Here is a 24,106-nt window from a genome sequence, read left to right as displayed (position 1 = left end):
TGCTGAGATAAGTTTAAACTGAAGGCACGTACAAGACTGTCAGCTTGTTCTTACATGATAAATTTGTAACAGAAATATGTACAGAAGTCCACTACAGTAAAAGAGCTTAAGTCACAGAGACTCCTCAAGGTACTTCCCAAAGGTTTGTTAAGGAACACCATTACTGTGACCCCTTTCCGACAAAAGCCTCAATTCCCTTCCATACTGTAGCTACCTGCCAAACACAGTCCTGTAACTATATCCTTGCACAAATTCATAAATATGTCAGGACTGCTGCTGACCATATTTTGTAATAGCTGCAGCAACCTAGTAGAATTAAAAATAAGTGAAGTTACATCAAGCCAGTAGCAAGACATATGCAGAATATGTCTTAGTATTATTACATTGAGAAGTAATCCCTTTTACCAGTCAGAATAAGTTGTAGTGCAAAATTAATTATTGCCAGTTTATTGTCATAGGCTTATTTGCAACCCCATTGGCACAGCTAATCCAAACATCAGGGGAACAGGACAGGAACACAGATGCAAGTGAAAAGAATTGGGATTTCGATTCCTGCAAAGAACAACAGTGAAAACTCTAACCTTGCATTTCTGTGCTTTGGCATGGTGCAAAATATCCTGATAATGCCTTGCATTTGCTGGTCTCACATCTTGAAGCTTGGCTGTGGGCAACAACAAGGCTTCTAGAGTTTTCTTAGGATTTCCTTGGTCAACTGCTTCATTAATGTGGCCAATTGCAATGATTCCTATGAAACAGAAAAGTTATTAAGGATGAACTTATCAAAGAAAGATGCAACTTAGCTGATATCAGGTACAAACAAAGCAGTAAAACAAAGAACAGAAAAAATCACATAACAAGAAGCAGAGGCAGCAACAGCAGCTGACTTAAAAATTGGTTTTGCTCTAAGATTCACTTGAAGCTATTATGTTGTACGGTTTTCCTTCCTGCCACAATTATTGATTTACCTGAATCTTCATAAAAATCAAAATTATCCTTGACAAAAAAAGGAAAACAGATTTCCCTACTTTCTGGGCAGAAGCATCTACATGAAGCTTAAGTAAAGATCAGGTCTCACATCTATTTATATTCACCAACATATTGGCTCACAGTACTGAAAGACTTATATTCAAGTAGTTTAAGACCAGCTTACTTGAAACTCTGATTTGAACAAATACCTACATACTGCACTCCTAGCTACAGCATTACATAACAGCTTAACCTCCTTTCTTGTAATTTCACCTTAAACAGCCAATCTTATAATGTTGACCGGTGGCACTCAGTACTTCAGTCAGTAAGTAACAAGATGGAATGTATTTAGCAAAACCTTAACTCATTTTCTTCAAACTTGTCTCAGCAGTTTAAAATCAGTTTTGTCCTGCCCCTAAACAGTGTTGAAATGTGCTGTTTGTGGTTGCTAAAACCACCCCAAAAAGACATCAGCCAAGGGCTTCCCCATCACCTGCGAGGGATGACATCTCTGCTGGCAGTGGATTGTCTCTCAACAAGTCACTCCCAGACCCACCACAACCCACCTGCTGGCATCTCAGATACACATCATCATAAGGCTTGGGGAATGATCAATTTTTCTAAGGTGGTCCCAAAGAGAGACCATGTAGACATAGGACTTGCTTATGGAAACAGATCTCTGTTCTTCCTCTGCTCTCTGACCCAAATAACCATCCCCAGGCAGAGGTCAATGTCACTGAAACCAAGTGCAGCTATTTTAGTACTAAGACCTACACTGCTAATGCAAGACCACCTTTCTTAAGGTCTGTTCCAAGTCCTAGTGAGTGCAGCGGTTCAGACAGAAAAGTACTCTGTCAGTCAAACAGCTCAGCACACCACCCTGCCAGAAGGCACACTTTGCAAGCAAATGGATCCATGACAACCACTTGACTAGATTTAGGAAGTAATAATCCAGTTTCAATAAGTCTGTAATATGAAGTTTCTCTTACCAGTATGAAACATTAGCACTAATGGGAGTATGGGAAGGGCACAAACAGCCTGTTTCTTACAGAGGTTCTCAAAACTGCACTCCAGACTGCCTCTGAAATAGCAAGCAGTCTAAAAGCCATCCTCTCATTTCCTTGCTCGCAAATTTGGCATAACTTTATAGCCTCAAATTTCTGAACAAGGCCATTCAGTACATTAACTCATATACCAAAGACCAATTTATGACCTCTGTGGGCAACGTAGAGGAAGAACTACTTACTTTCATTTTCTTCTTGAATTTGCATATTAACCATGTCAATGCAGTTCTGAATATCATTCCAGCTTAAATAATCTTGGCCTTGAGATGAAGCCTCTGACTTAATAGACAATAGTGTATCAGCATAACTATAAGAAGATATAAAATACATAAGTGTATTTCATGTATAAGAGAAACTGCCATAAAGCATTAGTCAGATGTATCATCCGTCATTTAGTGACTAGTATTTTTTCAAATGAATGAATTTCAGACAAACTCAGCTCTTGGTAGGAATCATGCAGACATGCGAACTGCCTGTTTTACACATGCATTTCAGGATCTGAAAAAAATCACCCTATACACTAATTCAGAACACTTTTCTTGGCAATATGGGATGATAACAATATGCACACTGGACCTACAATTTGCTGTACAGTGCAGCAGATAAACGTGGGAGAAACTATGGTCAGCTTCTTGCTTTAGAAAACTATGGTTGACTTCTTGAATTCAAAGACCAGAATTTCAGACCCAGCATCAGGTTGTAGTACCTCCTGCTACCTCCATACCCCCTCCACATGGAAGATGATGGGCCATGGGCAGAAAAAGGGATTAAAAAAAAAAATCATGCTTCTGTTGCCACAACTCAAGGTCCTCCAACCACAGTCTTTGTAGCCCATGTCTACTCTTCTTAGAAGGATCACAGGTCAAGATGAGCTGGAAACCTTCACATTAGTGTTAAGATATGTGTACACAAGTTAAATAATTTTCATATTCCTGAATCAAGCGTACAACTGCCACACTATGTCAGATCAAGTACGTGTCTATTTTCATCAGACGAGGAATGAATGGTTGCCAGAAAAAAATAAATAGGAGAGATTCATCATTTCCTAATCTGATTTGTCCTTCAATCACCCAGTAGCCTGCATTTAAGAGTTTCCCGAGCTGGAGGCTACGTATCACTTTAATAGCTGCAAACAAGGCTGTGCTCTTTTAATTTAGCTACTCTTATTTGAAGTCTTATATATTATTGAGAAGTGAGTCTCACTAGGTGTTTTGTGAGATGACGATCCTTTATATAAATTTTAAGCTTTATATTTGATAGGTTCTGATCTTTTCTTCATTCAACTCTCATAAGAAAATAAAAACTAGAGTTATTAGAAGCTAGCAACTGAGTCTGTTAACCTTCCTCACACCGTGCACACTTTTGGAAACCTCTGACATATTTCTCCTAAATTCTCTCTTCTAGGAAACACCTTCCTAACAAGTTAATCTCTTCTGATAAAAGCCATTGAACAGCATCTACCTCAATGAACTTTTTCTAGCTCTCCTGTATTCTTCCTGGTATTGTGCAACTCAAAGTTTCCTGTGATATTCAACATATGGTTGGCAGGGCAGGTTAACATAAAGGCGTAATGAAATTTTATTTTATTGTTGAGCCTGACTGATTCCTAATGTTTCATCTGTATTGACTGGCACCTTAATCTTAGGACTGGGTCACTAACATCAGCCAAAAATGCTGCATTTGGGACACTCTGGGGTCCATTTCTGCATATTTATAATGTTACTTCTCTTTCCCACAAGCACTACCTCACATTAGCAAAGTGTCAGATTACTTTTGCTCCATCTTAGGTCATTCTTCTTCCTCTAACCAAAACACTGGCCTCTTATTCCTAATCTGACTGCCTTCCTTCCAGCTTTCAGACACTGAGGAAGGGCTGCTCTCAGATTCATGTCCCCTGACAACCTGATCAAGATCTTCAGCTGCTGCTGCCCCTTTTGCCTTCTACTGCCTTCCAGAAGCACATATAGGCTTCCACCACCCTGGCCAAGTGAAGACTGTAGTGTAATGTTGAACATACATGTGTGCCACAGCATTGCACTCAGCTTGTTAGCAAGCAGGACTGTGCTATATTTTTCAGACCTTTGCAATTCTGTAGCAAGAAAGGGCTCAGCCATGGTTTAAGGAACTTCCTGGATGTTTAGGTATTAAACACTGTTTCATTTTGAAGATCATCTTTCAGAATTGCAGACTGGTTAGTGATTAACAGTGTCCAGCTACAGTTGGTTCATGTTTTAGTGTCTGCAAAAATTCTTGTCAGATCTTAATGTTTGCTTCCCGAGGATATTTTCCATGCACCTCACACATCTGTAGCCTCCAAACCTCTGAGGTTGTGTGATTGTTTATATTTAGATACACAACTAGTTCATCAATTGTTATATTATCCCTTATTAATTTAAAACACAGATCTTTCAGCACTTTCAACTTCGTAGTCACAACATAGGACAGCCCACCCAGTAAAATGCCTACTTATTTTTTTGCAGAGTTTGCCAAGTCTCAGCCAGACAAGACAAAATAAACCTTTACCGTTGAAAGTTTTCCTCTTCCAGATTATTGAAGCCAATGCATGGGTTTCTGAGATGATTCTTTATCGTTAGGGTGTCCTTATTTTCCAAGGCCTGGTTTAGCAACACAACAGCTGACAACATTTCTACTGCAATAGACAGTTCATCATGTGCCAGGTAATTCTGTAGGACAATAATGCACTGCAGTCAGGAAGCTAAATAAGCAGTGTAACAAATTTGAGTTACACAGTCTAGATACCATCAAGGAGATGGACTTGATTTAAAAAGCCTGGAAAGTCTCCTAGTTACAGGCATGCCAGATTGACACAACATAGTGATGGAACTTACTGGGTTTGCTATATGTCCCATTTATTCAGCCTTTCCTTCTTTTGTTCCACAGTCCCATCTCTTCTGGTCTTAGTCATAGCAATACAGTAAAGTATTGCTTTTGAATACAGTATAGTATTGCTTTTCAATACAGTATATAAACCAGAGTTAGTCCTCATTTGGAGCATGCAACAATTAAAAAATTATTTGTAGCAACACGAGAGCTCAGCCAGATTGAAGTGTGTCAAGTTCTGCAATTCAATATTGTCTATTCAACTGAAACCATTCATGCAATATAACAACATGGAAAGAGAATTATGTCTGATTTTACACAACAACATGCTATGTTTGTGCTCTTTCATGGTTTGACTGCATAACACCAATGAGCAGGTTGTAAGCTTTTCACTCTTACCACAGCATTCTGTTGTTGGAGGTTGAACAGCTCAGTCTGATAGACAGCAGCAGCAAATGAGTGAACAACAGGCAGCTGTGCCTCAGGTTTCATCAGTGCAACCAGTGTTTTACTAGGATCACAGTTACGAATTGCAGTATTGATATTGTCAACCGCTATAAGTTCTAAAGAACAGTAGGGAAAAAAGCTTATTAATTTTCATATGCCATTTGTTCTTCATGCTATGTGGATGACAATTATATTATTCCAAAGAATGTAATTTGCTGTCATAAGAGAAAAAAAGTATTTCTGTGAAATATTTCAAGACAACTGCTGAATGTTGTGAAAACAGTGTCTGTTCAAAGGTATGCAGGAAATAATTGACTGGAGGACTTTAAAGTTTCTGGACTTTTAAAATGAGACATTGCTTATTGTCCCTTTAACACAAAACAAGGAACTGACCCCATCCTAGAAAGACCTAACTTCTCCTGGCTTTGTTTGCACCAGGTATTAGTAGGTATGTCAGCTCCAGCACCTCAGTCTTGCTTCACCCCAAATACTCCCTGCCCTCTGCACCATGTTTCCTCCCTCACCTCCTTCTTTTGGCAGGACCTAATCGAGCTAGGTAAAACAATCCTGTCCTGCAACACCAACAAAATTATTACTGTAGATTTCAGGAGACCTGGTAGAAATCATCCAAATATGCTGGAGGGTGGGAATTTTCTGCCAGAAAAGCAGTAGCTGAACCAATGGAAAACCACATGCTATGGTTTCTAGAACTTTCTCTGCATGTCAACACCTGCTCATTTGTCTGCCAGTGTGGAAGATCAGTCCTCACAAGCACTGCCGTATAGAAATTAATCCCTTTGCTACAGAGCTCAGATTTTCATTTAAACAAACCACAACAGAGGCATATGACAAGTGTGAGTGTAACCCTTTTTGGTACCTGAACAACTTGCCTGTTTTGCTTTTTGCTGAACTGACTTCATTACAGGTTTGAAGCCCAGCAGAAAAATGCTGAAAACCACTTCCCACATGGGCAGCTGCAGAAGTGTTATGACACTTCTCAGCTTAGTCAGTGCCACCATAATTGCACACCTGGAGGAGCCATCTCTGAAGAAATCCAGGCCAGGACACACCCAGGAACATGCTGTACAAGAGACCACTCTGGTCTTGCAGAAAGGGAAGTAACCTTTAAGGTTAGAGCTCATGTGGCCAAGTAAAGAATAGCAATTATGCAAACACCTTTTCCATCAATAATCCCTATTTCCTCCACCTTATCATATGGCTTTTCTGTGTACTATTATCCAGGGAACACTTTTAGTCACCACTGAGTGCTCAAATTTGTATAAGACTTCTTGTACAGCAGACACCATCCACAGTTCATGTACGCAGCAACACTCAGAACTTACATAACAGAAAGACTTTGAAAACCTTTTGAAGTACACAGGCCCACCTAAAACAGCTCCTCACCTCACATTTCAATTGCTTTGGAGTCAAGTCATATGGGGCTATGTTGTCCCTTGAAAGCTATTCCTGAGGTTAGAAAAAGGAAAGGCTCTCACAGCTAGAGTGTGCATGCATTTTTAGAGGAAAGAGCAAAGAGGAAAAGAGTCAAGGTCCACAAATGTACTAGACTAGTTCTGCAACCAATAACCAAGCTACTGATTTCTTATTCTGAAACTGAACAACACACTGTGTTGCTCACAGTCCCATAACAAAACCCACTAATCGTAAGAACGAAGTTTCTCTCCAGATTGCTGTTAATGCTTTTCACACATCACATTTTCATCTTCCTTTCCTTTACCCAGAGGTAACTCTTTCAGAGGAAGTACTCCTCAACATGGCTAACTAATCTGAAAAAGGCAAACATATAAGGGATCAAGTTAAACTTATCTTCTGGCTTAAACTGACCTCATGGTACAGCCTTTAGGCACATTACAAGAGCAATCAGCCTGCATTCAAAGCATTGGAAACAGTACCAGAGACAAAACAGCCATTAAGCCATGCCAGACGCAGCATGAAACGACAGCAGACTAACCAAAGGTTAACTTCCTAGCAAAGAAGTTTCCAGTCAAAAGCAGCAATAAATGCACTGCAAATTTAGATCCCCCTTAACTATATTTTTTACGAACTGTAACTTGTGTCATGTGGTATTCTTAGCAGAATAGGTTAGATTTAGATACATGTGTCTAAAAGTGAGAATAATTTCCCTCTGTGATGTGATTGCAAAATATTCTTCCATGTGATCATTCTATTTTAATTCTGCAAGTGTGGTCATCACTTCCAAGTGAGGATTAATACTGCACTGATAAATATTTGTTCAAGTCACCAAGCCATTCGCTGTCTTCAGTTTTAGCCAATGTGTTTATCAGTGGCACAAATTAGTCTCAGGAAAAAGTGTTACCTATCTCAGATAAGAGTAGACCCAATGCAGCACAGATTGGTGACTTGGCAATTGTGACACTGAGACAAACAATTGCCAGAATAAAATGCAACACATATGGTTTCAGTTTGAGAAACCTTGTTTATGTGCAAGAAATGGTGGACTCAATTAATCAGCTTAACATAATTAAATGGTGATGGTAAAAAAAAAAAGAGTATTACTCACTAAGTTTGTGAGCCTCAGCTTCAGCATTGGCAACACTAACTTCTTTCTGTATTTCATTTTTGTCGAGCATATTTGGAATCCCTGCTATCTAACAGATCAGAAAAACAAGATTGAATTATGGTTTTAAGTTTGATAGGAGAAAGGGATAAAGCCCGATGATGATACACTAGGACTATACTATCATCTGTGTATCAAATACAATGGCACAGTAAACACAGCATTAATACTTTCCTGTGATTTTCACTGTACCTATATATTTTCTCCTTAAAAGCCAATTGTCACTTTAATTTGCTGTTAGTGATTCAATATTACCTTTATTTGTGCTCAAATTATAATTAATTTTGAAAACGAAGTTATATTCATGTTATATCTCAAATTTTCTTCTTCTATCTTAGTAATGACTTATAAGGGCACCATGCTCTTTAGAGCAAATGCAGTTTTTTGGTGTTGATCAGTACATCAATTATTCTGAAATCTTCATAAAACTTTTCATAAGTGATGTTGAAGACAGAGAAGATATAATTTCTCTCTGGATTAAAATCAACTAAAAAAGTGCAAACTGACACATAGTACCTGCTCCATTCAATTACCTGTATTTTCTGTTCTTTAGAATCACACAATTGCAATAGGTACCATGAGGAATTTTGCGGCAGAACTTGAAGTAGGCTCAGAGCAGGACGGTTCAAACCTGCCATCAGCGCCAGTTCATCTTGCCGGTCAATAGCCTTATTCACTTGGACTAAAGCTATGTGAACTGAAATGAAAACAACGCCTATAAACAGCAAATAAGGTTTTTATGCGGGGAAAAAAAAGTCCATTGCTGTCAGCATCTCACTTTTTGTAAAAGCCAGCTAGGGTGGCAGTCTTTATCTAGCAGAAAATTACCTCTTTCAAGTCCAGTCCTACAAAGGAAGTCTCTGGATCTGTGGGAGCCTATGTGGGAGCAGTTCAGCCACAGCTAAGTGGAAGCTTATGAATGAATTTTGGCTTTATATAGAAGAGGGGGTCAAAATTTACAGTATTCTGCACACAAAGGGAACATAAGGAAACAGAGCAGGCAATAAATGATTTGATTCTGAACGGAGGAATCCTTACAGCAAAAAACACAGACATTAGCCTCCCTCTCCCGAAAGATTAGTAGAGAAGGAGTAGCATGAAAAAACAGTTGTAGACATATATTAGCTACTTGTGCGTATTTTGTAAGTTTCCATAGAAATATTTTGTTTGTTCAGGTGGATTCAAGTTGTGTTCAGCTGGACTCTGGGAGATCACATGTTGTGTGCATACTTCCATAAGGATCCAGAATGGCTTACTGTTTATCTTATTGATATTGCCTTGAATCTCAGCTTGTGTCAGCAGCTCCTCATAGACATCTCTCTCTTCATCAGAGATTGTGCCATTCTAAGAAAACAAAAAATTGTTGCTAGTACACACAAAACAATTTGCAGAGAGAAAAGCTATTAGCAGGTGTCATTAAAACTGCATCAACTAAAATATTTGCTGGACGTATTTCTAAAGGAATTTGTTGACCACATGAACTAAAGAAATTAGCACCTTGTAATAACTGGCCAAGCAATTTGGCTGAGCAATGTTTTGGTTCCTGTAAAATAGCCATGCAAATATATGGTAGCATTTTTAACTACAGAAATCATTAGCTCTCACATAAAAGAACAAAGTAAATAATTTCACACTAAAGGTCTGTGGCAGAGGTTATATTTTATATTCAAAAAGGGGTATCATTCTTTTTACAACTTTTTAAACAGTAAATTTGTTTTTTCTGAAGCAGTTGATGGTGGAAAAACAGTCCTTTTTAGTTTTAAGTCTTCTGGTATTTTTAGCCTTTGGGCAAAGTTAAGCTACACCATGCTCAGAGTAAACGTATTCTTATAAAATTGTCTATCAGCTTGTTACATTACCATTCTTTCTCTTATTTAGCGTGAATTTTTTTTCCTAATTGTATTGATTTTAAAAATTAAGTGAATTTTTAAAACAGTAATGCTACCACATGTGAAGAAACATGAAGGAACATGTGTACTAGGAGTGCTAATAAAACACCACTACCTTGAGTCTTGCATTTGATTCTTTTTTCCTTTTAGCTTCAAAGAGTTCGTTCTGGTAGTCCTGTGCCAGTTCCTCATCCACGTTGAGCAACATTGCATTTGGATTCCTCAGAGTTGCAATGGTTTGCTCAGCTACTCCTCTCTCAACAGCTTCATTAATTGCTATTACTGCTGCATGCACTGAAATTTAAAGCACAGATCTGAATTTCAGGAAGCAAAACCACCAAAACTCTCACTGTTTCTTCTGATTTATTTGAAATGAGTGTTTAATTTGTGTTCAACAATTTACAGATTCCCATTCAAGCATCCCCCTCCATGTTTCCTCTAGACTGCAGCACTCTATGTTTACTCAAATTACAAAAATTGCTGTCTGTCCCATGTTCACTCTTCTCCCAACCAGGGGTTAATATTTTACTGACAGAAAATAAAAAATTAGTTATATTTTATTATTCAAGTCCTATTTTATTTAGAAGGCAATTACATGCATGAATTGAAAGCACTTTTGGTACCTTAAAGCTGCTTTGTGTTTGTAAAGATAAAAGACATAAAAGTATTGTCTAAACTCAGTGTATCTGAAAGATGCTACACAAGAACAAGGAAATTTAAACTCCATTAGACTTGTTCTCCGGAAGAACACAGTTAAGACGCCCCAGACAGGGTGCAGCCCCACATATCACATCTAAGTGTGCCTGGGAAGAACTGGTTCTTTGAACATGAGGATCTCCATGAACAACTGCAGCGCCTGAGAGACCATAATGTGACGGTCCCCCCATCTGTCATCTACAAAGCCACAGGACATCAAAACCTCAAATGGAGGCAAAGAACATCCAGTGGGCTTTGCAGGGTAATCAGAATTTATTACCCAGGAAAAGAGGAAAAAGTGCCATAGGACTCACTACGGACATTGATCAGCTTAAGTGTTAAATCTTTCCTTCGAGGAAACAAGAAAACTTCAACTATTAAACAAACGTTTGACTCCCAAGAATTTAAGAGTCAGAAAAATTCTCATGTTTTTTCACACACTAAATTTGGGTGAGTGTGCAAATTCAAAACGACTTGCAGATGAATTAGGTGTAGAGTAGTGGCTAACACACCCTTCCCAGTTGTTTTCTGCACACATATGGCCCTAAGATCAGTTGAGATGAAGGACTTGCGCTGGAGCTACACTTTATTTGGATCCTCATACTACAAACAGACACCAATGGCTGACTGGTGGCACATTAATCTCAAAGATTTTACGGACTTTACTGTAGAAAGTGTAATTCTTGATAAATGTATATCCTGATCATATCCCGAAGGAGGAACACCACAGCTGCCTCTTTATCACCACAGCAGCTTGTCTAGGATTTGCTTTCATGGCACCTAAGAGATGTATGTGTGAGGGAGAACACAACAGCCATGTTTTTTATTTTATCAGTACTTGCTACCTGGCCCTGCATGGTTCTGATAAAGTGGAGAAAAGTGGTAAAAACCTTTTCTTTGGATTAAGTTTAACTGAGGGACTAAATATCTGAGTTTAGAGACTTTAAGTTTATGAAAGAAATGAAAGATGCTTCAGATCTGAGGTTTTAGGAAAACAAAGGAGTGTACAAATTTAGGAGAGTAAGACAGGAGAGCAGATCACTGAAACTTCAGCAGGGGCAAATGAAGCATGAAGTGAAGATATACATCCTCAGAGATGGCAGCTACTGGAACAACTTGCATAGTTTTGTTGGATAATCTTAGCACTAAGTTCAAGCCAGGAAGTTGTTCTTAAATGATTTCACTCTAGATCAGTTCAGCACAGTATCAGATGGGAAATAAAAGCAGCTGGCATGGTGGAGGAGATACAAGCAGAGATACACACTGGTTCATTTGTCATTAAACTTTGTGAAAAGGGAAAGTTAACACTGGATATTAGGAAAAGATTCTTCATTGAGAGGATGGTCAGTCACTGGAACAGGTTCCCCACGCAAGTGGTCACAGCACCAAACCCACCAAGGTTCAAGAAGCATCTGGACAATGCTCTTAGCTATATGGTTTAGTTTTAGGTAATCCTATGAGAATCAAGGAGTTGGACTCAGTTATCCCATATAGGTCCCTTCCAGCTTGAGACATTCTATGATTCTGTGTACACCCATATCAGCTTCAAGGGGCTAAGAGAACACTGTCCTTCTTAGAAGACATATCACCCCAACACACTCATATAACAAAACACATAGGAAGGACGTAATTTCTTCCACAGTGATGCAAGAGGCATCACTGACCTAACTGGAGCTAGCAAAAAGTAGTCAAAAGATAGGTTCAAGATTAGGACAGAAGTGAACAGGTAGGTGTGAACCCACCTGCCAAGAGAAACAGTGATATTGGACTGAAAGAGCAGGCTAGAAGCATGGAATAACAGAGGGGTTTTGCTTGTGGAATAAGCTGTCTGCAAAAGCACTTAAGCTTACTCTTTGCACATTGATTTCTACTGTTGCTGGCAGCAAAGTAGGAGTCATCAGCAGTTGTTTCACTTCATATCTCCTTTTGCATACTCCATTTAGGAAGAAGGATGGCAGAGCCCTTCCTCTGGCAGGGTCTCTGTATCCTACCTCTCTAATGTTTGAGGATTCCCATAGCAGATGTTTCCTGTTCTGAGGCAGAGCATGTTATCTATAGCACAATCCCTGCCCAGAGGGACAGAACCAGCATCAGGAAACCCTGTCTTTAAGACCGAAAACACTTCAGAAGTTAAAGGAAATCCTCAACACTATAATAAGGCTTTCAGAGAAGGACATTCCAGCCTTTTCATCTTCAGAATGAAGATCCCTGTAAAAGTGTTTTGTAGTCATTAAATCTCTGAAAATCTGCTGAAAAAAGGGAAAAAAAAAAAAAAAGAAGAAGACAAACTACCCCCACTTCCAAAAGGAGCGTTTTAATAGCTAGCTTTGGAGAAGCATGCACATATTAAGCAGGTTTCAAAATATACAACACAGACAACATGAATCAACATCAGGTGTGTTTTAAATTAAGTTCTGGAAATTTCCTCACACTAAGAAACATCATGACTCAGCTTGTTTGAATTATGCTACTTTGTAAGGTTTAACAAAGTTGCAATATAACATACTAAAGCCAACCATTTTGTTGTTTGGTTTGCCCTTCTGAAGAAGGCTAGAATCTTGAATAAAATAACTAGAGCTCAAATGTCAATGTAAGCGAACATCCTCGATATCATATAATTGAAACTGAACCAAATTTTTTTTTAATATATTGCTTTATTCTACCAAAAAAAAAAAGTTAAATAGAGAAAATCACCCAGATTTACAGATGAGTAGGCATGGGCAGCAAAAAAATAATTTAATTTTGTTTTTTAGTGGAAGCTGATCAAGATAGACTCAGAAGGACCATAACTGTTCAGTTCCCTTAAAAAGGCAAAGCTTATTCCAGATGCATCAGCAGGACGTACCCCCCAGCAGAGTTCTACCATGCTATGGGTCACACAGCAGTGGTCAGACAGATTGAAAGCTGTCCATGAAGGCAAACTCCACATATACACCACGGTATATGAGAGAGCTGTCTGTCTGGAACAGTGACTTGTCCTCACAGCAACCCGTTTGGGTGTTCTAGGAAAACAGAAAAAGGCTCTCCCACCCAACCTCTCCCCCACCAAAAAAAAAGAAAAAAAGGAGCCACAGAGAAGACAGTATGTTCCCATGGCCCATTATACATTGTACCCGTATGGTGCAGATGCATGCACAGACCCCAATTCATTTTTCTAGAGGAGCACTAGCTACCAAAACATTAAACCCATCCAGATTAATCTGAGAAATCTTTGCTTCTGGTGCATTTCCTATGGTTCAATGGAGATACTAAAAAACACAGACTGAAAAATTGCAAGAGGTCTTGCAACAGTGAAGCAACATGATAGTCAGTGAAAACCTGCTTGCTTTTCTTTATAGTTATTAAGTGGCAAAGTCAGTGAATTAAAACACAGAAAATATTTTAATAGCATTCTGTCAAGTATTCAGTAGAGAACACAAGAAGATCCACACTTACATGCAGCTTCATCCACTGATAATTCACTGGCCAGAATCCCACCAATTTTACTGAAAGATGGCATCTGTATACCATACTTCTCTAGCTCCTTTCGCATGTTGCTGATTTCTTCCTCTATTTACACACACAAAAAAAAGAAGTATTAACAGAACAAAAGCTTAAGAGTTTCATTATGTATCATCATACCTACAAACATGGGTGTTTGGCCAGAGCTTCTAATTAATTTTCCTCCCCATTTTGAAGGAATCTGAGATATGACAAGTATTCCCTGCAAACTTCCTCCCTTCAGTCCTTCAGAGTCTCGCATTCATTAAAAATAGCAGCCTCCCATGTGTTTGGAACAATGTTGTCAGAAGAGAAATAATAGAAAATATGTACAGTGTTAGCAGATTTACAGGGTGGAAACAACATCTAACTGATGATTAGAAAAGCAGTTTTTTACCTGTGAAGTCTACTTTTCCCAGAAGGTCCTGGATCTGTGGAGCTAATCCGAGTTTGAAGAGATATAAACTGCAAAGAAGAAAAAAAGAATTTAAAGTGCATGTGGTTGAGGTGTTTGCTTTTCTGTACAAGAGAAAATCACTTCTGTTAAACTTGTCATTTAAACCTTGACTTTCATAAGCCAATACAGAATAAATTATCTACAATTTTCTTTATGCTCTATTTTTAAGTCTTACAGAAAGAGAAATATTTTCTATTTCCGAGCAGCACCTCTAAGAGAGAGGCACTGCCAGTGTATCTCAGATCATAGGGGATGTGTAAACAAGTAAAAACCCTTAGTGACAGATAGTTAAAGAAATGCAAAAGCTAGTATTGGGGGAAAAAAATCAAAATGTGAATGTACTTTAGTACACCTTATAACTTTGGACTTATGTGCTGTTTTGACTTATTTAAGGCATTTCTCCAAATAGATTGTTTCCCACCTTTCTTTTAACTTACGCACCCCAACTTCATTCATTGCAAATGTGTATTTTGGTTTAGGATTTTGATATCTAGAAGTTCCCTTTTGTGTTTTGCTGTAGAGGGTTTTTTTGCTATTAGCAAATTATGGGATGAGATTTCAAAACAAGTATTTGTAGCTGCTCAGAGCACACAGAATCAGCATTTATCTTCCATGCTACCATAGCTACTCCTCTGCTCTGTCACAATCTGAATGAACACAACAACAGATCTCATGTAGGCTGACACTCTTTTGCAGCCACTCAAAATCATTGCCACTGCCATTGTCTCCTTTCTAAGCTGTCTGAAATGCAAGTTAGCTATTGCAGGAGAAAACCTCCCGTGACTACAGTAACGAGCCAGGTTCCTCTGTTACCCCGATCTGCCTTCTAGTCTTTCTTGGTAGAAAGAGATTTTGCTCTAAGTTTGAGACAGGGACACAATCCTGGCTGAAGCACTGGGGATCAAACAAACAGTTATGGAGATCAGTGGCACCACAGGGCTGTGCTGGTTCTTTTTTTGGGTCACCAAAATAAAAAGACAGAGGAAGAAAGAGTGTTATGAACATTAGAGAATATTTTTTTTTTTTGCTGTTCAGCACTTCCAGGAGTATATTGAGCCAGGTGTGATACTTCCTATGCTCCTTTGTTATGGGTGAACTTATTGACCACCAGATGGTGCTGAAAATGCGCTTTGAGTCTTGCAGGGAACACGAAGATACTTCTGCTCTGTTTTAAGGTATAATTTCACTTGAAACAGCTTGCTTGCTTAATGCTTTTATAGTGTAAGTCGAACCTCAGGGAACCACAGGGTCAAAAGCAGGAGACGTTGTAGTTAAGGAAGCTGGATATGAGGCATCAGAAACAAGGGGGGAAACAAAGGGGAAAGAACAGTCCCCAGGTGAAACTCCCTCCATTATGAAGCATCACCCACACAGAACTGCAGCTCACATCAGGCAGAGATTCCTGGGTCTTGTTTTATGCTTAGCTCATGTATAATATGCCGTAAAAAATAGATCTGAAAATAGTGTGCTTTTTCTTTTAAAGCATGCTTGTCATTCTACTATTTCCTAGGAAAACAATGAAGCTGTCCAGCTTCAGAGGGACAGTTTGTCTAGGATGCAGTGATCTGCTTGCAAAGATAATTTGAAAACTGAATTTTTCAAGAAAAAAATATCCGTAAGCACTGCTATTTATGAACAAGAATCACTGTTAGCACCTTTATTTAAATGAAGCTGTTCTTAACTGTATTTAGTCCCAGAACAAATCCAAATCATCTTTCACAAGAAAAAAATGGTGCAAGAAATGAAACCCATTCCTTCATATTTTTGAAGTCAGGCTTCCAGGATTAATGTTTCAACAAAAGAAAAGCAAGAAGTAATTATATTTAACAGGAGTCTAGAAACTGTTTGCTAAGTCACTCCTTCCTGACCAGAGCAATGCTGTATTTGACAGCACAGGTTGTCCCATGTGCTGTAAGTGCAATGGTCTTTATTTTAGACTTGAAACATGGCATATGTTAAAATATATTTAAACCACCATGCTTAGTGTCATTGTCTATCTTCAGGCCCTCTAGCAGCTCAAAGATCATCAAAACATCAGATTACCGATGGCTTTCCCTGCAAAATGCTATTATTTCAGATGTGAAATACACTTTTTGGATGGAACTTCTTGCTCCTGTTAACTACAGTTAAGGGCTATTTCATGCCTCTTAAAGGGGCAGTTATAAATGGTCTTATCAATTTCAAACACTTAAGTTATGCACACTGACTGCACATAAAAGAATTCAGGTAGGAAAAATCTGAACTAAAGATGGCTTCAGGATTTTCAAGAATGAGAAGAAGAAAATACCTTGTTTTAAATTTACATAGTTTTGTTGGAAATGTTGCTTCAGAGTAATGACTTCATAGCAACTAAGAAAGAAGACAAAGTAGATCAACCCCCCACCTCTCTGAGAGAGTGCTCTATATTTCCAAATTATGAGCCTTTGAAAATTTAGCATGTGCTGCAAGTTGCATCAGAATTTAACATTTAAACTCAATGGTGATTCTTTAGGTAGTGGTCACAGGCACCTATGCTACCACTGCAAAGGTGAAAACCCTGCTTGCAATTGCTGTTTCTCAATGCTGGGTTGTAGGACCCTGAGAACCACAGGGACATGGACTGGGTCAGCAACAAGGGTCAGCAAACCATGTACTGATTCCCTGGAGAGGGTGCTGTGGCAATCTCAGAAAGTAGAGAAGATAGGGTACATGGCATGAAGCTGGGAGTACAGACACCAGCAGATTGGTACTTTAAACATCAGGAGAAGGGGAACAGAACTAGACTCCTACAGCTCAGCATTCCTCTAATGCCAACCCAACTAAGAACGCTGCTGGCCAAGCCAAGTTCCTTGTCCTTAATTCTGTTGTTTCCCAGACAGCTTTCAATGTAGTCTATGCACCATTCAATACTGACACTAGAGTTTGATTTAAAAGACTCCAGTGAAGGACTTACAGCATGCATTGTAGAAAAAGTTACGGAATAAGTCAAACATAATCATTGTTTCTTCTATTATTAAGTGTCATATCATATGCAGGCACATGGGCCTACAATCTCATGGGAAAGCATCATAAGTGAAAGTATTGCAGGCCTATTCAGTGTGGCATGACACATTTGATATTAAGTCCTTTTCTAAAATAATAGCACTAAAATAAAAAAAAAAAAAGTACAGAGTTAGAGCTTTGTGTTGATATACAGCAAGGAAAAGTAACATAAACAAGACAGTTGGAAGTGAAAGCTTAGAGAGAACACAGACTTATTCTGATACTGGGATAAATCCTGGGGCATGTCAAGATGAAGAAAGGAAAACTTCTACCGAAAGTCAACCCATATAAAACTCAGTTCAAGATAAAAGATTTACTGTCATTTCAAAGATTGTATGGATTCCTCCATGTATGAGGAAGCAACATTGGAAAAACTAAATGTGTTATTCCACCTCCTGCAAAAACTTTGAGCTGGCCCATAACGTGACTGGAGGGACACATAGCCCACTGTGTCAGCCTGAGCTGGTTAACATTATAGCCCTGTGCATCCTCCTTAGGAAATCACTTCAAGCTTACACAAGGCACTCGCTGTCAAAACAGACTACACTACCAAGTTATAGGCAAGAACTACCCTCAAATAGTCCTGGTGACATTGCCCTGTTAACATTACACCAGGTATAATAACTTCAAGGGTCAAGACTTGAAAAAAAAATACCGGGCTATCAGATTAAGTGCTATTTATTGACAGTGTGTGCATATCCCAGAGTAGAAGAGGGGGGCACATAATTTCAAGGATTAGCCCTAAAAAGGTTTCAATAAAGCATGTATTGAATAGCTTCTGACTGATAGCCCTAGAGCAGCTGATGTGCCTTTGAACACTGTTACAAAAATAGAGGAGAGTTTGAGGTGTAAGTTAATTATTTTCTCTGAAAGCTTAGTTGCAAGAAAGTAATGAAGGAAAAGGCCTCCACACGCAGGAAATGAGCTAGGAGAGCCACAAGAGGGTGGAGCTGTCTACCAACACCACTGTCCTTCCCACCAGGAACAGCAAAGGGCAGATATTTTTGTGCTAAACATAAAAAAAATCCTTAAGACAGGACATAAAAAATTTTTAAGCTCTATTTTCAGTGGTGTGGTCAAAGCCTCCCTGACTTTACTTTCAAAATTGAGGTGCTTAGAATTTTGAAATCTTGGAAAATGTTAATTTTTATGTGAATTACCTCAGAATATGGTAATTATTTACTTCACTTTTGGGACAGAAACATGTCAGTTCATCATAATTTTCACTCTGATCAGCACATCTGCACCATGGTTATACTAAGATTTTGCTAAGTTTCTGTTCATTTATTTGATTTCTGTTGCAGTATGTGTTTTGAAATTCCATGTGCACTTTGAGGTGTACTAGTGAAAAAAAGGTGTCTGTACTAAATTCAATAGTCCTTATTTTCTATTTTGAAAATACTTTGGCCAATAGTCCTGACAAAGTTGAAGTTTTGTCTCCAAATTAATGAACTTGTAAATTCTGACAGATTTTGACATACTGGTTACCCTAAAGCCATTTGCAGACTTACACTCCCAGCTTTGGCAGCTACTATAACTTTTATTTGCATCACCAATTACCTTAGAGCATGAATGCAGTATATCATCCTAGGGATGTTTTTCCTGTCGTAGACATCTGTAGTCTCTGGATAAAAGATCTAAAAAGCAAAGAGCGCACAGTCAAATAAGAAGACTTGTTACTGAGCAGAAAAGTTTCCTCTGCTTAACCATACCTTAAACTTAGAGAATTTCAGCTGTTACTTCTATACAGTTATAAATCAAGTCTCTTCTGATCTTATTTTAACTTTATTAGTAGTTTTCATAAGGAAGAACTTAATAAAGCATAAAACCTACTTAATGAGAGGGGAAAAAAGAAAGATAAGCAGACAGCATTTCGACAAGATTTTTAGAAAAGGTCCTTTGGCATAAGCTCAGCCAGTAGAGCTTGTCCTCCTACAGACACCCAAAACCTGGAATACTGTTACAAGTTGCAAAGCCTCATTGAAAACCAAACTTATCAAGTATGGTTTAAAAGTGCGTGATTCTAATTGCCAGCACCCCGAATTTTGTGAATACATCATTTACAAAGATATTTAGAGAGAGGCAAGAATTTAGCCAAGAAGTCACATCATAAGTTCCAATTCTGGTTCTACCACTAATTTGTTCCTGGCCTTGGTCCCAGTTGCTAAACACTGTTTCTCCACAAAAATATAATAAAAGAGTTAGTTAACTGTGAGAGTTGGCAGCATGCTTCCAATACAGGCCAAGCACGTGGGGCTGCACTGTCCCATGGTTAATAGGACAAGACTGAGTAAGACAGGAGCACAGTGCCCTCTTTTGCTCAAAACAGCTTTGTGAGGGAGAATTGGGAAAGCTTTTGGCTATGACCATCCTCTGCAACAGAAACATAATCTGTCAGAGGAGGGATGGCAGGGTGGATCCCTGCTGCACACAGGACACAAGGACTAAACTAAGGGGAAAAAAACCCCTCACCTGGGAAAGGCAGGACCCCTCTCATCTCTATGGCATTTTTGATGGCAGCCATGGATGCCCTTTTCTGCATATGGGCACCTGCACTGAATTTGCCCACAGTGGCTGGCCATTAGTCCATGTAGCTTTTCTAAAGGCTGCCTGAGCATCTCAGCTGTGCCCAACTGCGGTGCATCAGGCAGCACCGTGGCTGCCATCACTCAGGTACCCTGAGGCAGCCGCAGGGCAGCCTGGGCAACAAAGTGCTCACCTCAGGCTATGTGTGGGTGCCAAAATGTCCAAACAAGCAGCATAGGTCTTTCCGCACAGCCCTTCCTTAAAGGATTTTCATCCAAAATAGACTCACTGGTGCCCAGAAACAGCAGCAGAGGGGGGAGATGACAAGTGAAGACCCGCAAGGAGGAAGATAAATATAAGAGGTGACCCAAGAAAGCAGTTGGTGGAAGGAGAGCAGCAGCACAGTCACGCAGATGCACTGGAAGGTGCAAGAGCAGTCTGGAAACAGGGTAGAGGCAGAGAAACTGGGATGTACATTAAGAGGAAGAGGCAGCAAGAGACACGATGCGAAGAGGTAACCTGAAGGAAGCAAATATTTAAATTTTCTGTTTTAAACCACATTCCTTTCAGGCCCGCACAGAGACTGCACTAGCAATAAGACTTAGTTAAAACACTACTAGTGTCCCATTTGTCCTCACACAGGGGAAGCACCCTGAGCATTTCCATGCACAGCATTCATCCACAGCAGCCTCAGCCCACACATGTTGGCAGCAGCAACACAGAACTGACACTCCCACTGCTTTAGACATTACCTTCTTTTCAGAGTTGTTTTCAGAATTACCTCTTCCCTGTAGACTTACAGTAAGGAACTGTTTACGTTCAAGTAGAAGAAAGGGGGTCTTAGTGAGCCAGTGACTTGAGCCACTTTTTATCCTAAAATTTGAAGGCTTACCTTAGGCAGACCAATGGACTCCATTGCTCTTAACCACTGCACAGTGTTGTCAGTGTGCCGAAAATGAAGGCCAGATCTCTATTAAAAAAATAGAAGGAGAAGATTATAAAAATCACATTAGGTAAAAAAACTCTAGTTATTGATCCTCCTGTTGTTTCCCAGTTTTAGATCCTGAAGCTAAATTCAAGGAATTTTCTCTTATTTGAACCTGGAGACCAAAGTGTAACAGCCTCAATCCTGCTAATGAAGCATCCTAACACATCAACAGCCCCATGCCGAGTCCAGCTCTTTCTTTCATGTTATGTAAGCCAGATTTGTACCCATCAGGGTGGACCAGGATTGAAGTGGAAATTTGTACAGTCCTTCAGCAGTTGTTTGAGCTTCAGGAGTAGAGGCTGGATGTCAAATACCAGGAGCCAAAATGTGGTAACACTGATCAGGCACTGTTGTGAAGGAGAACAGATAACATGGTCTTAGTCAATCTTCAGTTCTGCATGAGTACCTGACCCTCCCTACAGCCTATTCAAGCAGCGTAAGAGCAAAGTGGGAGAGTATATATAATTTTTTTTTAATTAATGTTATTTTTTATGGTAAAGCAAGAAAAGAAACCTGAAGTCTGGTTTTGGAGATTTTCAAGAGAAGAATTTAAATGTACCCAGAATTCTTAACCATGGTTCTGTTAACCTTATGGGACCTAAGTAATTTCTCAGCTCTCAAGAGCCAGTTATATACACCTTAAAAATGTCCACTTCAAATTTTTTCTGCCTGCTCTACGTGTTGAGACAATGCATTCCATAGTGAAACTGCTGTGTATGAATGTACATATTTCTATATTATCAAGGATCTTGGAGATAACAAATGACTTGCACAGGTAACAAGCTAAGCTCAGTTACTAGTAGCTTGTTTTCTGCTTTTCAGTGTTAAAGTTGATGAAATAAACACATAGATCTAATGAAGTGAATGTCAAATATCCTCCTATACAAGATGAAAAAAGTTTGGTATATTTATCAAATTGCTTTTGACTCCTATTCCTAATGAGAAACAATTTTATAAATGGTAAAGCTCATGTTCTTCCTGGAGCCAGAAGTGTAATTCGTTCAGCCTTAAAAAGTTGAAGTGACACCAGCAGAGTTTTTCTAAGGGTAAAATATTTCTAAATTATCGTGCTGGCTTCTTACTGCTGTCAGTCTTCCATCTAGTCCCAACAGTCTTACAAGAGAGATACTGAAAATTAACCAAGCATGCTTGGTAATGTTTCACAGTTGGAAAACAAAAATTTTATTTTTTTGTCTTGGCAGTGAAAGAACTGAGAAAGGTGTTACCTTATAGCGTGCCTGTTCCACATCGTAGATCTTTTTGTCTGACACCACATTAGGTGCAAAGAATTTTGCAAGCTTGGCAAGGTAAACACCATTTCTTAAGCCTTCTTCCAGTTCTGTAGTTGGGGGCAGCTCTTCGTCCAAGCAGACCTCCATCCATCTACAAAGACATTTGTGAAATTTTTAATGTAAGTGTTTTAATATAAGTGGCGCCTTTTGCCCACAACCACTGTCCTTTTAGTGTCACTACCACGGTGTAATCACAGCAGAAAAGGGCAAGGGCTAAGGGCAAAATTCTCATATTCACTCCCATGGCAGATCAAAATGACTAGAAAATCATGTCTGCAGTATGTGATCATGACCCATCAGGAACCAAACAGCATGCTTTGAAGTATACACACCTAAGGGGTCCAACTCAAATCTTTTGAGCAGCACTAGGCTTTTGAATAGACAGTAATCTAAGCTGAAAACTAGAAGAAATCATGGGATGTTGTATATTATTGATGTTTGCATTTAAAAAACTCTGATAGCTATGCCAGTGCTGAACCTCATGAACATCAAGGCCAGCGGTGGGCTGGGTGAAGCTGGTTCCAATGCGCTCTGCAACACAAGCTCACAGCAATGCCCATCTCAGTACAGAGCACTCCTGCAGATTATTCTCCTCCTGCAACACACAGAAGCTTTCCATTGTCACCCATGAAACACAGTGACAATGCTGGAGGAAAGCTTTTTGTTGAAAAGTCCAATGTACTTTATGCATTTGAGCTCTGCTTGGCAGTAAGTTGGCTGAAACATGGCTTCTGGTTAGTGACAGTGACTAAATCCTCCAAGGTGGTAAACTAGTTATGTATTTGAGACTTAAGATGTGATAGACATGGGACTACACAGAAAACAGTAATTAATTAAATACATAAACAGTTCAAAAGGCAAATAACAGACATGAAACCATATTATCCAGTATTTTTATATTGAGTAGCCTAGAGAAATTGTTTCCAAGGCACTCCTGAAAGAGATTAGTGTCCTAATCACTAGACCAAAAATTCCTTACATTGGTGGTCTAACTGTTTTGGCTCTGTGATATTATTCTTACTTCTAGCAGCTAAATCACATTACAAGAGCTTTAAATCAGCTTAGTTCTTCCCAGTACTTTTTTTTTATTTTACTCAGTCAATCTCTCATGCTGCTAGGACATTAATATCAACACAAAGAAGAAAGATGAAGGGCAAGAACAAAGTTGAAGACACTAGTTCGCTTTACTTACTGTCACTAAGGCAGTGTCACTGTGAGACAGCATTACAAGTCTAACATCACCTCCAAAGGAGTGATTTCAGAAACCAGAAAACTTGGATCCAAGTCAAAAACAAGCCAGCTTTTACTCTTCCACAGAGAAGAAAAAAGCTCACTACATCATTTGGTTTCAGATTAAAACTCTAGACAAATGTCCTACTTCATTACACTTTTGGATTTGTTATAGGACACATGAAAGTTGTTTCACTGAAGCACAGACTACCCAAATAACTCTTGAGAAAACCAACACCCATAAATCTGAGGCAACATCACACAAAACGGAGCGGAGCAAGTATCACTAGGAGAACTATATTTTGCAGTATAAAAGCTGCTTCAGTGAGGAGAATCGTATTCCTAACAAGCTTCCTGACTCCGTCCTGTGTTGCATGTTCATGCGTTGTGGGTCCATGCCAAAGGTCCCAAAAGTCACTCTTACTACTATTTTATAGACTAAATAAAGGTACACACAAAGTCAAAGTGTCACAACATTTGTCTTCTCCAGAAAAGAAGACAAGGAAGAATAAACAAAGAAAGTGTATTCCAGGCAAATGTGTTTTCCACATAATCCAGTTAGCTTTTCCTAAAGAATTTATTTCCTAGAATGTGTCTTCTGGAAGAAGAG

At 39.1% G+C, this 24,106-nt stretch overlaps 1 protein-coding gene across 6 annotated transcripts in view; it reads right to left on the bottom strand.

Annotated features, from left to right (window-relative positions):
• Positions 1-24,106, bottom strand: part of IQGAP2 (IQ motif containing GTPase activating protein 2) — a 103,130-nt gene that overhangs the window by 40,303 nt on the left and 38,721 nt on the right. The window contains exons 2-14 of one of the 6 annotated variants that reach the window (XM_018070384.2): positions 22,201-22,357; positions 20,879-20,956; positions 19,021-19,097; positions 14,380-14,447; positions 13,938-14,051; positions 9,919-10,100; positions 9,174-9,261; positions 8,451-8,614; positions 7,861-7,948; positions 5,271-5,434; positions 4,554-4,714; positions 2,213-2,337; positions 582-745 (exon numbers count right to left, since the gene is read on the bottom strand). In XM_018070384.2, coding sequence (XP_017925873.1) covers positions 582-745; positions 2,213-2,337; positions 4,554-4,714; positions 5,271-5,434; positions 7,861-7,948; positions 8,451-8,614; positions 9,174-9,261; positions 9,919-10,100; positions 13,938-14,051; positions 14,380-14,447; positions 19,021-19,097; positions 20,879-20,956; positions 22,201-22,357 — 1,630 coding nt within the window. The remainder of the gene's footprint in view (positions 1-581; positions 746-2,212; positions 2,338-4,553; positions 4,715-5,270; positions 5,435-7,860; positions 7,949-8,450; positions 8,615-9,173; positions 9,262-9,918; positions 10,101-13,937; positions 14,052-14,379; positions 14,448-19,020; positions 19,098-20,878; positions 20,957-22,200; positions 22,358-24,106) is intronic. The other 5 variants (XM_018070385.2, XM_018070386.2, XM_018070387.2 and 2 more) reach the window with 5 other exon arrangements.

The sequence above is a fragment of the Manacus vitellinus genome, unplaced genomic scaffold, assembly GCF_001715985.3.
Source record: "Manacus vitellinus isolate BGI_N305 unplaced genomic scaffold, ASM171598v3 scaffold_18_pilon, whole genome shotgun sequence".
NCBI lineage: Eukaryota > Metazoa > Chordata > Aves > Passeriformes > Pipridae > Manacus > Manacus vitellinus.
The sequence above is the reverse complement of the archived record's forward strand: the minus strand, read 5'-3'. Positions and strand labels throughout refer to the sequence as shown.